At 42.5% G+C, this 17,931-nt stretch overlaps 1 protein-coding gene across 12 annotated transcripts in view; it reads right to left on the bottom strand.

Moving 5' to 3' along the window:
* Window positions 1-922: 922 nt before the first annotated feature.
* phldb1b (pleckstrin homology-like domain, family B, member 1b) overlaps window positions 923-17,931 on the bottom strand; it is a 406,573-nt gene continuing 389,564 nt past the window's right edge. For all 12 annotated transcript variants that reach the window (XM_072283994.1, XM_072283992.1, XM_072283991.1 and 9 more), the window contains 5 exons: window positions 16,605-16,695; window positions 13,042-13,188; window positions 5,674-5,893; window positions 5,348-5,433; window positions 923-2,813 (listed from right to left, as the gene is read on the bottom strand). In XM_072283994.1, coding sequence (XP_072140095.1) covers window positions 2,673-2,813; window positions 5,348-5,433; window positions 5,674-5,893; window positions 13,042-13,188; window positions 16,605-16,695 — 685 coding nt within the window. In that variant the 3' untranslated portion in view covers window positions 923-2,672. The remainder of the gene's footprint in view (window positions 2,814-5,347; window positions 5,434-5,673; window positions 5,894-13,041; window positions 13,189-16,604; window positions 16,696-17,931) is intronic.

Genomic DNA, 17,931 nt, shown 5'->3' on the forward strand with positions numbered 1-17,931 from the left:
ATAATTCTGGCAAGAAGCTGTATAATGGGAACACAAGGGCCAGATTTTTTTTCATTGTAGTTAGGATTGTTACTGACAGGAATCCAAAGATAGTCGATGACTGATTCATATCCAATTATGTCTCTCTTAGTAAACAATTCAGTAACCAGGGAGGCAGTTCTACAGCTCTTTTCCAAATAGCATGTTAGGATGGTACAGCAATGGAGGAGGCCATTTGGCCCATTGCATTAATACTTGACTTGTTTAACTCCACAAAGAAGCATTCCTTTACTTACTGAAAATTAAACACTGCACAAAATATTCCCTACTCTGAGAAAAAAAGACCTGAGATGCATTTTGTTTAATATATAGAACTGTAATTGCAATTTGACTCTAATTCGTGAATGCTTCAGGAAAAACAACAATTTGTCTCAACAATAAACTTCAGAGTCTAATGGAAAATTGCTTCACGGTGAATATTCAAAGATGACACCATGACTTTGGGGGGGCGGTTAAAACACCATGTTGGGCTATATCTGGCAATGACCTTTGATTACATGGGGTGGGGGGGGGGGATGGAGATCAGATTGCCCTAAAACGCTTTCCCTAAAAGCTCCAGATCCTGTCAGTGTAGTTTTCTCCAAGTGTTTGTTTGCAGTTGGTGCACAAGTCAGTCTGCTGGATGCTTTCCTGCCAGCCTCCGCAGGGGACAATCGATACAGATCCTGGAACGTACCTGAAGTATCCGTGGACGTACATCCCCCATGCAGTCAACACGATGGAGGTGAGGTAGGGGTGGAGGGGATGAAAGGAAGGGGTGAATTGGGGAATGGAGTGGATGGGGGGGGCATGAGGTTATGGGGAGGAGCGAAGGAGGGAAATGTTGCCAAGTTATGCTATCAACAAAACTCAGCTTTGGGTTTAAGAGAACAGCAAAGTGTAAAACATATAAATGTAATTTATTAATCCAAATTCAATAGGCATTACTGGAGAGCAATGAGAAACAGCAGCCTGCTTGATCCATTCCTTCCCCTTGTAATGAAGATACTAGGACCAAGTACTGGTCTGACAAACAATCTTCCTCCTGGTAAATGATCCTAGGATGTTCCCGTATGTGTGGTTAAACTACATATCAAATGGCAGTGGACTATTCAAACACAGAGGTGGCTTACACAACCTCAGTCAACCTCCATCCAAATCCTCCTCCAACCAAAGGGTGAAGAAGGGCTGACGATCGCATTAAAAAGATTACAGCCAATTCTAGCACCAACACACTATGTTCTCCCTGGTTTGGGGATTTTCAGATATCATAAAACATAGATGTTGCTCCTCCGCTGGGTAAATCCACCCTTCAAGTGACCTACAATATGTAATACAGTTAAACCATCACAATGTCTAGTCAATAAAGCAAGGATGAAGCTCCCATAGCCTCTCTTTTTCCTAGAAATCATCAAATCTCTCAAACTGTTAACACATAGTCCTCAAGAGACACAAAATGGAATTCCCTTTTCTTCTTGTCTGTAGTATGATACTGGCTAAAACGCAAAGTTTAAGAAAGCATAGCTGGGTACGATTATTGACGTGTTAAGCAAACTATGGCACAGGATGTATGGGAGGCAAAAAGCAATACTGGGCCTCTAATAGTTAAAAAACTGTAAAAATTACCCTTAGCATTGAGATAAGTCTTGCTTACGGCAACCTCAGCTAAAGCCGTTGTTTAACAGAGTAGTTCAACAACAAGACCAAAAGTTAATAAAATAAAACATATTTCAATCCCTGATTCAACTCCCAAGAAATGCTGCTTATGCCAACACAAGTCCATAGATTGAGCACTTGGAATCCCTGGACCGGAAGTTTCAAAGGCACGTAATTTCCACCTTGTCTGCAGGCAACTTGGAGCTCGTCCAGCTGTTCGTGCTGCCAGTATCGCTGCAGTCAGTCCACACGTAAGTGGGTGTTCGCTGGGAAGAGATCACGTTCCTTTATTTTGCCTGTCACTGAACACTGGACATTTCCAATCAATGGGGGTGGGGGTGGGGGGGGAGAGGAGGCGCAGGTCATGCCTGAAGCTGGCACCGGCACCAATCTGTCCCCATGGCGACATCGTCAAAGGGAATTTGACACTTCTGAAGCCTGCCTGACGTTTCGGGTCAGGGAATAAATTATTCTTTTCTTGTGTCTTTTTGTCCTCTTTTTGTCTCCGTTCACCATCCACTTGAAATGTCAGAATGTTCAAACTGCAATACTGGATGGGAGTCTTTGGAGCCTTTATGTTTCGATTATGAGTGTAGGTGTTTCTCCTTATCATTTGTTTGAAGCCAACTTCTGGTAAAAGCATTAGAAAATGTTGCATTGCCTACTTGCACTCTGCATGGCTCGGTGGGACAGGCCCCACTTACTGCCCACAATCAGTATTCAGGCAGAGGACAAGAGAGTGAGAGAGAGAGAGAGAGAGTGTGTATGTGAGAGATAGAGAGAGTGTGAGTGAGAGAGAGAATGAGAGAATGTGAGAGAGTGAGTGAGAGAGAGAGAATGTGTGTGTGTGCATGTGTGAAAGAGAGAGAGAGAAAGAATAAGAAAGGCAGGGGGTTAGTTAGTCAATACAGGCAGTGCTGGACAGAGCAGGTTGACTCAATGAAGCTCTGCACGACCCCAACTCACTCCACCCCAAGGAGGGGAGCTTCCCCTTCTCCTCAGCTCATGAACTGTGTGTAACCCTCGGCGCCCGTCACAATCACATCCATCCAAATCCGCATCGCCTCTGGCGTCGGAGCCACCATGAAGTAGAGCCGGTCGTGAGTCTTCACACAAAACGTGAGGCCAGGATTGGGGCTCTGAAATGACAATAAAATGGGAGGATAAATTCACATCAATTTCTCAAGGACAATCAGACCATTTTCACTTTAAATAAAAGTTTGTCTGTGAAGTGTTTGTGATGTTCTGAGGATGTGGAGGATGCCATATATAATGAACTATCTCTTTTTATGAACTAGGCACAAAATTGGGAAGACTACATGCCTTGCCATCAGCCGTGGCTCTGTGGGTATACACTCGTCTTTAGCTCTCAGAGTTTTGAGTTCAAGTCCCGCTCCAGAGATTAACACTGAGGCTACCAAAGCGTTTTTCTGGGGTAACTATTAAACTACTGTTTCTTCAAATTGAATACAAATGATCCCGTGGGATAATTCCGAAGAAAAGCAATGGGGGTTTCCCTTGTGCTCTGGCATTTATCCCCTACTTCCTACTGGAGCAATTAAGATGGTCTTTGTTCACAGCCTTGCAGGATCTTACTGTGTAAATTGGCTGTTTCTTTTCATACTTTCCAAAATGGCTACACTTTACAATTCCTTGGTGGTACAGCACTTTGGAACACTGTGGGGCCCTGAGTGGTGCCCAAAAATGGATATAAAGTTTCCCCCACAGGGGACTGCTTGCCTCACTGGCTCTGAAACACCACTTCACTGTCCATTTGTTTCACAGGACAGCCCATGGAAACCTGGAGACCTTCACCAGTCTTCTTAAACTGTACTAGAAGCAGCAGGCTTGTCAACCCGACTGCTACCCAGTGATCCCAGCCGGAAATAATACTCTGTCCCTCTCAGCACCCAATATTTTTATTACCACTGTTGGTGGTTTCAATTTTCTGCTCCCCAAATTAGACCACAAGACCATAAGATATAGGAGCAGAATTAGGCCATTTGGCCCATCAAGTCTACTTCACCATTTCATCATGGCTGATCCATTTTTCCTCTCAGCCCCAATCTTCTGCCTTCTGCCCGTATCCCTTCATGCTCTGACTAATAATGAATCTATCAACCTCTGCCTTAAATATACCCAATGACTTGGCCTCCACAGCCACCTGTGGCAACAAATTCCACAGTTCACCACTCTCTGGCTAAAGAAATTCCTCCTCATCTCCATTGTAAAAAGATTCCCCTCCATTCTGAGGCTATGTTCTCTGGTTCAGACTCCCTCATCATCAGAAACATCCTCTCTACATCCACTCTTTCGACATTTGATAGGTTTCAATGACGTCACCCCTCATACTTCTGAATTCCAGTGATTACAGGCCCAGAGCCATCAACCACTCTTCATATGACAAGTCTTCCAAACTTGGAATCATTTTTGTGAACCTCCTTTGAACCCTCTTCAGTTTCATCACATCCTTTCTTAGATAAAATTCTGGAATCCCCTCTGTAGATCATTGCTCTCTCTCTCTTTCAAAAACAGGTGTTGGTACCAACCTATCCCCCTGGTTTCTACGTGCATCTTTCTTCGTGGGCTCAGACAACTGCTGCTCAACAAACATGCCTCCCACAGGCTGGACCGGAGAGGGATCAGGCCCAGTTATTTCTGTGATGGTGTGATAAAGTATTTTGTTCTGTATTTCTGAGTGGTATCTGTTCCAACAGATTATGGCTACAAGTGTGATCAAAGAAGTTACCAAGAAAGATATTGCGGCAAAACTCACCAGTGTAAGACCACCAATTCTGCAAAAGCAACGTGAAGATCAGTCCTGGCTGTAAAACTTACGCAAACCCTGAAAGGCGTGTGCGATTTGAGCTGATGCTGGTGTGGATTTGAAGGGGATGTGTGTGCTTGTGGCTGGAGTTTTATGTGTGTGCGGTGTTTTGGTATTTATGAGGGTAGAGTGACTTACTTTGTGTGTGTGTGTGTGTGTGTGTGAGAGAGAGAGCGAGTGAGTGAGAGAGGGAGAAAGAGAAAAAAAGATGTCATTTGTGATGAAGATGCTGTCAAAGACCATAAGATATAAGAGCAGAATTAGGCCATTGAGCCCACTGTGTCTGCTTCGCCATTTCATCATGGCTGATCCAATTTTCCTCTAAGTCCAAATCTCCTGATTTCCCCTGTATCCCTTTGTGTTACATTTTCAGTCTTTCAAAAGATTAATACTGGGATGCAACAAACATCTCTATCTCTTTTAAAGTGCCCTTAAAAAGAGGTCCTGATATCCTTATTACTCTTAAGGTCTCAGCTTTTGACTGTGAAGTGTCTCGGGAATTTCAAGGTAAAGCTACTCTGTAAATACAAGCTGTTCCTGGATACCACAACAGATTTACTTTCCTCACAGGCTGGATGTAGACCAAGCTGCTCTTTCCCTGGCAAACAGACAAAAAACCTGCTCTTCACCAGTGTTCAGTGGCCTTCAGAGAACTCAGATCGTCAGCCAAGGACCCCTATCATTTACGCGGCAATCATGTTCTAAAGTTGTTTTGACACAGAACAGAGACAAAGCCTGGGAAACCAGACTGCAAGGCCAACACACGCCACGGAGAGCTGCAGTTCATATGTACATTTGCTGTACGCAGGCTCAAATATCCCTTCGGAGAGCACTTAAAGTCCTTACCTTTGAGGCACTTCTGAGATGGTCATAGTAAACCTCTTCAATAGCTTGAAAATAAATCACTCCCTTTAACTTACTTTCGTGTTTGTCTGTCAAAGAAATACATTATTTTAGTTAAAATGGCCAGATCAGATGTTCTAAACATATTGCCTCATCTCTTGTCTTATCCTTCATTCTTGATGTAGCATTGTTAAACAAGCCTACTCTTCTAACAACACTAGTTTCTCCTGGGGTCCAAGATATCCAGGGAGCTCGATCTTCCATGCAGACAATTTTGAAACAATTATGGATTTGAAGACAAAATGCAGATCAGGTTTAAGATAATTTACCTACGTAATAAGACAATGTCCGCTTAATGCGATCAAAGACGAACCAACGTTTTCTCCAGGATTTAATTTTCCCACCCATTTTTGTCAGGTAGCCTTTACACATCTTTTCAGACATGGTAATTTGGTAGCAGGTTTCCAGGTTGTGCCCAGATGATTCGATATGTGACCGCAAATCAAAATCTTCCTTCCTGATTGGTAGATACCGGGTTAAAGGTCGTGCCTGAAAGAAAGTTCAGAATGAGCTGGTAGAATGCAAGGGTAGATTATCAATAACTTTCCCCAGTGAATCCACCTAACAGCAATGCCCTCATTCCTGGAACATAAACCTTCTGTTTCCACTCCAAGGGCCTTTACACTTCTGAACCCTTTTCAAGAGTTTTACATCCTTTCTAGTACCACTGTCTGGCTGGCTTATTGTTTTCAGAAGGGGTTGTGATATTTATTTATTTAGAGATACAGCATAGAACAGGTCTTTCCAGCCCAAGGAGCCATGCCACCCAGTAACCCACCTATTTCACCCTAGCCTAATCACGGGACAATTTACAATGACCAATTACCCTACTAACTGGTACATCTTTGGACTGTGAGAAGAAACCTTAGTACCCAGAGGAAACCCACGCAGCCACACGGGGAGAATGTACAAACTCCTTATAGTTGGTGCCAGAATTAAACTCCAAACTCCAGAACTCCACAAGTTATAATAGTGTTGTGCTAATTGTGGTGAGTACTTGTAAGGGCTCTGGCTATGAGTTGTACTAGTCTCCACACATTTGGTCCCATTGACTCCAACGCAGCCCGATTTCGGAGGATGTTTGTAGAATAAAGCTGATTCTTCAGTGCAGTTGATTGCTGATTAACTTCTGGGTACTTTCCAAGGCTCCTACGTCTTGTTGTTAGTTTACTGTTGTCACATTTACCAAGGTACAGTGAAACATTTTTATTTGCTTAAGATGCAGGCAGATCAAACCATAGGTAACTACATCAAGGTCATAAGAAGAAAATATGGCACAATGTGGTACTGCAGTTACGTCTCACAAGTGAGATTTAAAAGAGAATGATTGTAGTAAATGTAATGATGATAAGATCATAAGACATAGGAGCAGATATAGGCCATTCAGCCCATCAAGTTTGCTCTACAATTCCATCATGGCTGATTTATTATCCCTCTCAACCCCTTCTCCTCATAACCTTTGCTGCCTTTACTAATCAAGAACCTATCAGCCTCTCCTTTAAATATACCCAATTAGATTAGATTAGATTATGAGGACATGCAGTCCTCTTTAATTGTCATTTAGTAATGCATGCATTAAGAAATGATACAATGTTTTTCCAGAATGATATCACGAAAACACATGACAAACCAACTTAAAAACTGACAAAAACTACATAATTATAACATATAGTTACAACAGTGCAAAGCAATACCATAATTTGATAAGAACAGACCAATTTGATAAGAACAGACCATGGGCACAGTAAAAATCTCAAGGTCTCTCGAAAGTCCCATCATCTCACGCAGACGGTAAACCTCCAGCGCCGCCAACTTGCCGATGCAGCATACCGGAAGCATCCGACCACTGTCTGACTCCGAGTCCGTCCGAAAATTCCGAGCCTCCGACCAGCTCTCCGACACCGAGCACCACCTCTGCCGAGCGCTTCAACCCTGGCCCCGGCAACAGGCAATACGCAAAGCCGAGGATTTGGGGCCTTCCCCTCCAGAGATTCTCGATTGCACAGTAGCAGCGGCAGCGAAGCGGGCATTTCAGAAGTTTCTCCAGGTGTTCCTTCGTGCTTCTCATGGCTGTCTCCATCAAATCCCAATGAGTTGGCCTCCACAGCCATTTGTGGCAATGAATTCCACAGGTTCACCATCCTCTGGTTAAAGCAGTTCCTCCTCATCTCAGTTCTAAAGGGATGTTCCTTCTATGTGCTTTCTGCTCCTAAACTCTCCCTCAAATGGAAACGTCCTCTCCATGTTCACTCTATCTAGGTCTTTCAATATTCGGTAGATTTCAATAAGAAATCTTCTGAACTCCAGCAAGTACAGGCCCAGGGCCATCAAAAGCTGGAGTATTATGCTGGGGTCCAGGGTCCTGCTCTTTGGGAAGGTTTAATTGAAGCAGTTTGTGGATTGGACTCTGTAGTTTATGTTGCGATGTGTTTCTGGTTTCTGGTCACTCCATTTTTTGTTGCTATTTTAGGCAATTTTGATCACGGCAGCCTGCAGTATTGAACGACACAGTGTTAGACTGAATTGAACTGAATATGCCTGGACCCTTTCGATTTTTTCTTTTACATTCTGTGTTATTCACCTGTTTTTTTTTTGGCTATTTGCATGATTTGCTTTTTTAGTGCGCGGGGGGTTGTTCAATGTTTTTGAACGGGTTCCATGGTTGTCTTTGTTTTGTGGCTGTCTGTGGGAAAATGAATCTCAGGGTTGTACACTGCATACAAACGTTGATAATAAATGTACTTTGAATCTTTGAACCCTTTCATTCCCGGAATGAATCTTGTCAACGTCCTCCAGACCCTGCTGGTGACAGCTGACAAAGGATTGCCGCAATCATACTTTGAAAACCAGAAACACCGTAAGTCTGGAACAAAGACAGAAAATACTCAAAACCCTCAGCAGATCAGGCAGTGTCTGTCGGAGGAAAAACAGGATTAACATTTAGTAAAACAACAGGAATTCTGCAGATGCTGGAAATTCAAGCAACACACATCAAAGTTGCTGGTGAACGCAGCAGGCCAGGCAGCATCTCTAGGAAGAGGTGCAGTCGACGTTTCAGGCCGAGACCCTTCGTCAGGACTAACTGAAGGAAGAGTGAGTAAGGGATTTGAAAGTTGGACGGGGAGGGGGAGATCCAAAATGATAGGAGAAGACAGGAGGGGGAGGGATGGAGCCAAGAGCTGGACAGGTGATAGGCAAAAGGGATATGAGAGGATCATGGGACAGGAGGTCCGGGAAGAAAGACAAGGGGGGGGGGGAACCAGAGGATGGGCAAGAGGTATATTCAGAGGGACAGAGGGAGAAAAAGGAGAGTGAGAGAAAGAAAGTGTGCATAAAAATAAGTAACAGATGGGGTACGAGGGGGAGGTGGGGCCTTAGCGGAAGTTAGAGAAGTCGATGTTCATGCCATGAGGTTGGAGGCTACCCAGACGGAATATAAGGTGTTGTTCCTCCAACCTGAGGACAGAGAAAGCAGGATCTCCCAGTGGCCACACATTTTAATTCCACATCCCATTCCCATTCTGACATGTCTATCCACAGCCTCCTCTACTGTAAAGATGAAGCCACACTTAGGTTGGAGGAACAACACCTTATATTCCGTCTGGGTAGCCTCCAACCTGATGGCATGAACATCGACTTCTCTAACTTCCGCTAAGGCCCCACCTCCCCCTCGTACCCCATCTGTTACTTATTTTTATGCATTCTTTCTCTCACTCTCCTTTTTCTCCCTCTGTCCCTCTGAATATACCTCTTGCCCATCCTCTGGGTCCCCCCCCTCTTGTCTTTCTTCCCGGACCTCCTGTCCCATGATCCTCTCGTATCCCTTTTGCCAATCACCTGTCCAGCTCTTGGCTCCATCCCAACCCCTCCTGTCTTCTCCTATCATTTTGGATCTCCCCCTCCCCCTCCAACTTTTAAATCCCTTACTCACTCTTCCTTCAGTTAGTCCTGACGAAGGGTCTCGGCCTGAAACGTCGACTGCACCTCTTCTTACAGATGCTGCTTGGCCTGCTGCGTTCACCAGCAACTTTGATGTGTGTTGCTTAACATTTAGTAAGGTGTCCATAACCTGATGATATTTCTGGATGATGGTTCCAACACTGAGGACACATGACTGCACATGCTGGAATCTGGACCAAAAACAAACTGTTGGAGGAAATCAGCAGGTCAGGTAAAAAGACAGATGGGTCGATAACTCACATCAGTCTTCAATCCAAAACACCGTCTGGCCCTTTGCCTCAATAGATGCTACTTGACCTGCTTCACGGCCTGGTATGGGAACACTAATACCCAGGAATGGAAAAAACTACAAAATGTGGTGAATACAGCCCAGTCCATCACAGGCAAAGCCTTCCCCACCATTGAGCACATCTACACAGAGTGATGTCATGGAAAAGCAGCATCCATCATCAAAGCCCCCTCCATCCAGGCCACGCTCTCTTATTGCTACTACCATCGGGCAGGAGGTACAAAAGGTCCCACAACACCAGTTTCAGGAACAGTTATTACTCTTCAACCATCAGGATCTTGAACCAGCTTGGATAACTTCACTCACCTCAACACCGAACTGACTCTACAAGCTACAGACTCACTTTTAAAGGCTCTTTACAACTTACGTTCTCAGAATTATTTTTATTCAGTTGCACAATTTGCCTTCTTTTGCAAAGGCGACAAATTGTGGTTGCTTGCCAGTCTTTGTTTCTATATAGGTTTTTTGAAAATTCTATATTTCTTTATTTTTCTGTAAATGGCTGCAAGAAAATGAATCTGAAGTTAGTATATGGTACTTTGATAATAAATGTTACTCTGACCTGCTTTGTCTGGCAGTTGGATTTTGCTCCTTATCCAACATTGCCTTTCCAGAAGTGGGCACTAGATGGCGATCACAGACCAGAGGCGGTCTGATCTCCCTTCTGCCTGGTCTGAAGCCCCTGGGGTTCAGGACTACAACACTGAGATCTCAATGTAATGTCTCAGAGAAAGAACTCTAAGATCTAAGTGATTTTTTTTTAACAAATTCCATAAATAAATTTAATTTATAATATATAAATACAATTGGTACACACCTTCTACCTTCCTTCTACTATCAATTCAATAGTTCTCTTACAATGTGTCAATGTTTCCATCCTAAACAATTAAGTATTGGAGGGGTATTTCATATGTGGCAGCTGGATCCTAGACTGTGGTTGCTTCTCACACAGCTTTGGCAGTGGCTGTACTTCAATGCATCTCTCAGGATGTACTCTGAGATACAAATACAAAAATACCAAAGGTTTAAGCCCGGAACCCAAGATTTGTGGACTTTATTCAAACTGAAGCCCCCACTGTGCAGTCACAAGGCAGAGCACCCCCAATCGAGGTCCTGCTGTAAAGGTCTCACAGTCTAGCATACCCAGAGAAAGATACTCTGCAATGTTCTGGTCAGATTCTCTTCTTTAACCAAGAGAAATGAAACTACACTCACAACACGCTGGAGGAACTCAGCAGGTCAGGCAGCATCCATGGAAAAGATCGGTCGACGTTTCGGGCCGGAACCCTTCGTCAGGACTGTAGAGGGAGGAGGCAGAGGCCCTATAAAGGAGGTGGGGGGAGGGTGGGAAGGAGAAAGTGTTGCTTTGACCCCAGCATCTGCAGATTATTTTGTGCTGAGAAATGAAACTAGTTATTTGTTTATTGAAACAATGTTGCCTGTGGGAACTTCATCTGTACAAAATGCTCACATGCTGGGAGAAAGTCTCATCCGTCTGAATGAAGGATCAGCTGTTAAGGAAGACACAAACAGAATTTTGCACATTGGGTGGTTGTCAGTTTTTACTTATGTGTAGTGTTTCATTGATCCTATTGGACTTCTTTACTTTACTGTGAATGCCTGTTAAGAAAATGAATCTCAGGGTAGTGTATGGTGATACAACCATATACGGTGCTCAAGTCCAGATGACGAAATGAGGGGAATCCAGACTCAGGAAAGGTGGAAGGTTAGAGACACAGGAACATAGATAAAAATGCAGTAATTATGGCTGACCGCTTATCTCAATATCACATTCCTGCTCTCGCCCCACTCTCAACTGCATCTGCATTTTTATCTATCTTCTTAAATATATTCCGGAACGTGGCTTGTCTGTGGTGAAGAATAACACTCTACGAGTACAGAAATCATACCACTTTTCAGCCCCACCTTATACTGAATGATACAACCGATAGACAGTGTAACTGCAGAGGCCAAGTCACTGATCATTGTAATACACGCCTATTACCCAAACAGAGTCATTTATCTGGGGTTAAGTCATCTTTCCATGCCATTGATTTCTCCAGCATTAGCTTCTTACTGATACCAACTTCCATCAGTTTTCAACCTTCAATACATTCTTGGTTTCCTAACATTTTTAGAAAGTTACTTGTATTCTCTTGTGTGAACATAGAACCAAGGTACAGTGGATTTAATTGGGACCCATCAGGACCAGTACATTTTGGCCCAATTAAACAGCTGCCACAATTAGCTGAAGTTTCATGGAAATGAAAAAGGATCCAGTGCTTTCCTGGCGTATATAACAAATAAACTCTTCTCCACTAGGCATACCAGGCATCATCCATGATGAAGATGTCAGAATTTGTCATCGAAATGTCGGTTAAAATTGACACCTGTACCCAGCTGGAAGCCCAAGAAGAGTTTATTTTTCATGGAAGTAGTTAAAAAGGCATTAAAAAAAAAACAAACTACAGTTTAACTGAGTAACAAATTATGTATTTAAATGAAATACAGAACAAATTAGAACACTATCAGTACTACTACAGTACCATAAAACTGTATTCATTCCTAATAGTTATCAACGGAAGAATTCATCCACTGAATATGTTGCCGTGTTCTTTCGATTGATTGTGAATGGATCAGCGCAGACACCTAGTGTAGATAATGGCCTGCCTTCATACAATGCTTTCAATGGATTGCATCCTCCAAATCTTCATTTGTATTGTAAAATTCAAGATATTTGTTGATACCTTCAAATTCTTTGTAGTTCCTAACTTGTTGAAGTAGTGAAATTGTTTCGTTTTCACTCCCGGCCATTTCTGGCATCTCCAAGTGTGAAAGCTTGAAACTGCAGTGAGCAAAACGGTTCTGAATTGTCTTGCTGCTTATTTCTCACCAATGACAAAAATCACTGCGTTTTGAATACAAGCACACGCAACTGACACTATTTAAAAATCGTTTTCTCTTAGCATGGTGTAGTGTCTAATGGCCACACAAATACATATGAATAACACTAGTTAGAAAATGTTCAGCAAGTCTCCTGTCCCAATTAGGCAGTATAGTGTCCCAAATAAATGAAGGGAATTCTGGCTATTTTCTCAATTTGTTTTTATTCTTTAAGACTTGGCTCAGATAAGTGGCTGCCCCAATTAACCAATGATGCAATTAATCAGAATCCACTATATTTGTTTAATTGTTCTTGCAATTCCCTGTTCCCCACGATAAATGTTCTCATTTCTGACTGGAGGGGACCAACCCTTGACTACTTTAATCTTTCTTGTTTTATATATTTGTAAAGGCTTTTACAATTTAGTTTTGACAATTTACACAAAATGCTAAATGGGCTCTTCCATTAATCTGTGATAAATAGAAACAATAAGTTTCCAGTCACCTGTGAAAAATGTTTCTCCCGCATCTTGACCTCCTTGTCAACCAGCTGCTGCCGATGGACAGTTTCTTCCTGAAGCCTCTTCTCCAGTTCCTCCCGCCTCTTGCGCTCTTCCTCAAAGGCCTGGCGACGCATTTCCATCTCACGTGCCTGAGGGGGAGGGGGGGCAGGAAACAGCACCAGTGTTAACACCGCAAATCCTGACCCGACCTGTCAAGCCTCCATCTCTACTCTGATTGAAAGAAGATCATTCCATGGTCAGGATAACCTCATGATAATAGGGATGTGCTCTTATCCACCAACAGTATTGTTACTAGGGGGCAGATTGAGTTTATATATAATTGGAAGTTCCACCAAGAATTGCCATCTAAAGACAAAATGATCCCATGTGCACTTGACAAAACACAGATGTCCAAAGCACACTGGAAGTCAAAACTCATTAAGCCCAGTGATGGGACACAGATATGCTGATGTGAGGGGATGTATATATTCTGTACTTAGACCTGCATTTCTACGCCAGGGCTGGTTGGTATAACAATGACCACATTTGTTTAGACCCGAGTCTAAAGACAAGTGTGATAGTTTACTCTATTTAGCACAATTAGAGCAGGAATAACCCTGTTAGCATTCCCTGGTTGCTCTGATACTCATCAGAATCATGCCTGGTGATCTACTTCAGTTCCATCTCGCTGTATTATTCCCAAATCCCTTGTTTCCCTCAATAGCCAGAAATCTATCTGTCACTGTTCTGAAAGATCCCAGTGACAAGTCCAAAGCCCAGTGGTTAGAGAATTCAATCCCCTTATGGAAGAAAGCTCTTCTCAGCTTGGTCCTAAATGGACTATCCTTTATTCCAAGAATATTACCCCTGCCTTTAGATTCCTCAAAGAGAACATCATCCCTGTCGAGCACTGTAACAACTTCAGTGAGATCATTCTTCTAACCCCTGGGGAATATCAGCCTAGTTTGCTTAGTCAAGCCAAGCGTGCCATCAATGAAACCAGTGCAGTCAATCTTTGCTGCACACCTGTAATGGGCAGCCTGTTCTTCCCCAGGTGTGGGAAACCAACGTTGTACACAACACTGCAGCTGTGGTCCCACCAAGGCCTGTGTTCATATCCTTTCACAGGCTGCCCAGGGTGGCACTGGGTGCAAGTACGACATAGGCACACGGATGTGCTGAGAGTGGGAGGATATGGGCGTTGTGTAGGCAGAAGGGATCAGTTTAGTTAGGCGTTTTGTTAGTTCAGCACAACATCGTGGGCCTGTTCCTGTGCTGTACTGTTCCGGGTCCTGTGATCTCAAAACCAACAGGTCATTTCATATATATGAAATATAATCACCCTGTATTTATGTCGACTCACTCTCGCTCACACACACCTAGTTTCACAAGCTGATAAACACAGATCCATTTCTTAAGTATTCACTGAGTTTATGATTATACACGCCAATAAATTTAGAGACAAAAGACACGTGCGCATTCATATACATACAGATACAAGTTTCCATCCCTCCCAGAATATCCTGATGGTCTTTGGCAATTTATTTTTGCAGAACATTTTTGAAACATCAGAGATATTTATAAACAGTTCTAAATTTTCTTTTGAAAAGCCATGATTTTTTAACATGTTAATCTAAACTCTTTAAAATGCTTACAAATAGCTTCAAAGAGTCAGAGTAAATAAAAGGGAAATCACGTTTGACTGAACTATTGGACGTTCTTTGAGAACAAGCAATGAAACATCATGTGTTCATCTCCACCACACATCACAGACCCAACAAAGAATGTCGGAATCATCTCAGTTTTCATCTCCCAAAGCAAGAAACATTTTAATTTCGACTAAAAGATAAACAGGAAATGATTGTATAGCATTATTGAAGCCTCCAGAGCCAATTGATCTCAGAACAGGAAATAATGCCCATGATTCCAATCTTCCCTTTCATACCGTGTGGCAGGTTGTCACGTCAGAAACACTGCGATAGAATAAACATTTGCTAGATGTGGGATGCCAGCAATGAAAAAATTAAAAGTTAATGAGAGGAGCTTTAAAAATTATTTAATTCCTATTGATTACTAGAGGCAGAATAAACTCAGCTTCTAACCATTTAAAGATTAGCTTTATTTGTCACATATAACTTGAAACATTGAAACACACAGTGAAATGTGTTGTTTTTATGTCAATGACCAACACAGTCTGAGCATGTGCTGGGAGGAGCCTGCAAATGTTACCATACTTCCAGCGCCAACCTAACCCGTATGTCTTTGGAAGAAACTGGAGCACCAGAGAAAATGCATGCAGTCACGGGGAGAACATACAAACTCCTTACAGACAGTGGTGGGAATCAGACCCTGATCTGTAACCGCTAGTGTTGTAAAGTGCTAGTGCTAACCGCTATACTACTGTGCTGCCCTGAAGAATTTACTTTTTCAGTAAGGAGTTTGATAAATTTCAAATTGAGGATGAGGACGATGATTATAAAAAGACAACATATGATCTCTGAGGATATAATGATGCCACTGTAAGGGGGGGACAGAAAAAGTGTTCATTTATGGTAGGAAAAGAAGCATGGACTCTATAGATTTCAGTGTAGATTTTAAAGATAGATATAACCTTTAAGAGTTTGTGAAACAACACAATCAGCATTATTCAAATGACTCAGTAGAAGAGTTGAAATCCACTGCAATAACGCTTGTGTGTGGGATGTGTGAAAACAGAATTATTGGACAAACAATCTTTTCAAAATCTTCTCAATTATCTTCCAGTGTAGCCCTCTCAGGTATGAGAATAAAACCTTATGGTTATCATATACTTAATAGCGAAATTACAGCATAGAAATCGCTCAATCGACCCTTGCTAGTGTTAAGCTCAACACAAGCCTTCTCAACCCTTGTCCATCAAAATTTCCTCTTTATTCCTTCCTCTATCAAATAGATACCTTTGCAGCTCACTTCAGTTCCTCCATGTGGGTGGTAAAGAAGCTTCTTCCAAATCCCTTATTGGATTTACGGTAACCCACACTTCGGATTCCACCACACCTTCCCTATGTCTACTTTATCAAAAATGACAATCTTCTTTTTGTCTTTACGAAAAGAAATAGCCTTGAGCTGTTCAGTTAAGGTTACAAGTGAACAACTCAAACATGTCCTGTTTATAATTAGGACTCAGAAAGCTTGAATGTTAAAAGCAGAGTGATGTGGGAAGTGACAAAAGGGCGTTCAGCCGGAATAAGCTGTTGGAGTGAGATGGGTTGGACAACAAGATGACACTAAGAGTGAACAGTGTGAGGCAGGAAGTGTGGCAAGGGTCACAACTGTCCTAACAGTGGCAAGGAAAGTTACACACACAAAATGCTGGAGGAACTCAGCATCTATGGAAAGGAATAGAATTGACGTTTCAGGTCCAGGTCTGGCTGGTGAGGGAGGAAGGGAGGCCATGAAAATTTGGGCATAATTCCAGTGGAAGAAGGAAATGGTTATTTTCCTGATTAAATAGAACCCAAACAATGACACATTTTATTGACTAGTAAGTAACTGATGAGCTCAAACCTTGGCTTCAGTTACATACCCTCGTCTCCAAAAGGCGAGCTTTCTCTGCTTGTGCCTCCTTCAGCATCTTTTCCATCTCCTCGATCTTGGATACATCCACGCCGCTGGCGCTTTCGGAGGAAGAAAAAAACATCAAGCATCAGAATAATTAATCAGAGGCATGAACAAAGTCCACAAATACCATCCCAATCTTTTGAGCACAATGGATCACTTTGCCATTTTAGAAAGGAATAAACCTGGAATGTGAGAAGACAATGCTGATGTCAACAGGCACATCATCACACACTGGGGTGTGAAAATCTAACTCTGCAAGAATATTAAAATTTTTTTTATCTGAGCTGTATAGTGCTTTCTTCCTGGAATGGGGCATTGCTGACAAGGTCAACAGTTATTTGTTTCCTGGCTGTCCTGAAAAAATAATGGTCAAAGTAACCTTACTACCAAAGTACATATACAGTACTTAGTGGACAGTTTATTAGACACACCTGTACACTTGCTTGTTAATGCAAATATCTAAGCAGTCAATCATGTGGCAGCAACCTAATGCATTAAAGCATGCAGACATGGTCAAGAGGTTCAGTTGATGTTCAGACCAAACTCAGAATGGGGAAGAAATGTGATCTGAGTGACTTTGACTGTGAAATGACTGTTGGCGCCAGATGGGGTGGTTTGAGTATCTCAGAAACTGCCGATCTCCTGGGACTTTCACACACAACAGTCTCTAGAGTTTACAGAGATTGGTGCAAAAACAAAAAAAAAATACATCATTCAGTGAGCGACAGTTCTGTGCACGAAGATGTCTTGTTAATGAGGTCAGAGGAGAATGGCCAGACTGGCTGAAGCTGACAGGAAGGTGACAGTAACTCAAACGTGTTACAACTGTGGTGTGCAGAAGAGCATCTCTGAATGCACAACACATCGAACCTTGAAGTGGATGGGCTACAGCAGCAGAAGACCATGAACGTACACTACCTTGAGATTTATTTTCTTTCAGGCATTTACAGGAAAATAAAGAAATATAACAGATTTTAAAAAAAAACTCTACACAAAGACTGACAAACAACCAATGTGGAAAAGAAGACAAATTGTGTAAATAAAAAAATAAGCAAATAATACTGTGAACATGAGTTGTAGAGTCCTTGAGAGTGAGTCCATAGGTTGTGGCTTTCTTGAACCACTTTAAGCAAACTGGTACAACTGTGTGTTGTGTTATGCCCACTTTGGAAAACAGTTAACAGAAGTAGTGTGAGCACAGAGTCAGATATAGAGAGGAGGAAAGTAAGGGAATAAATTTCCTTTCTTCAAGAACATCAGTGAACAACCTAGAATCTTACCACAGGGGGATG

The sequence above is a fragment of the Mobula birostris genome, chromosome 20 (assembly GCF_030028105.1).
Source record: "Mobula birostris isolate sMobBir1 chromosome 20, sMobBir1.hap1, whole genome shotgun sequence".
NCBI lineage: Eukaryota > Metazoa > Chordata > Chondrichthyes > Myliobatiformes > Myliobatidae > Mobula > Mobula birostris.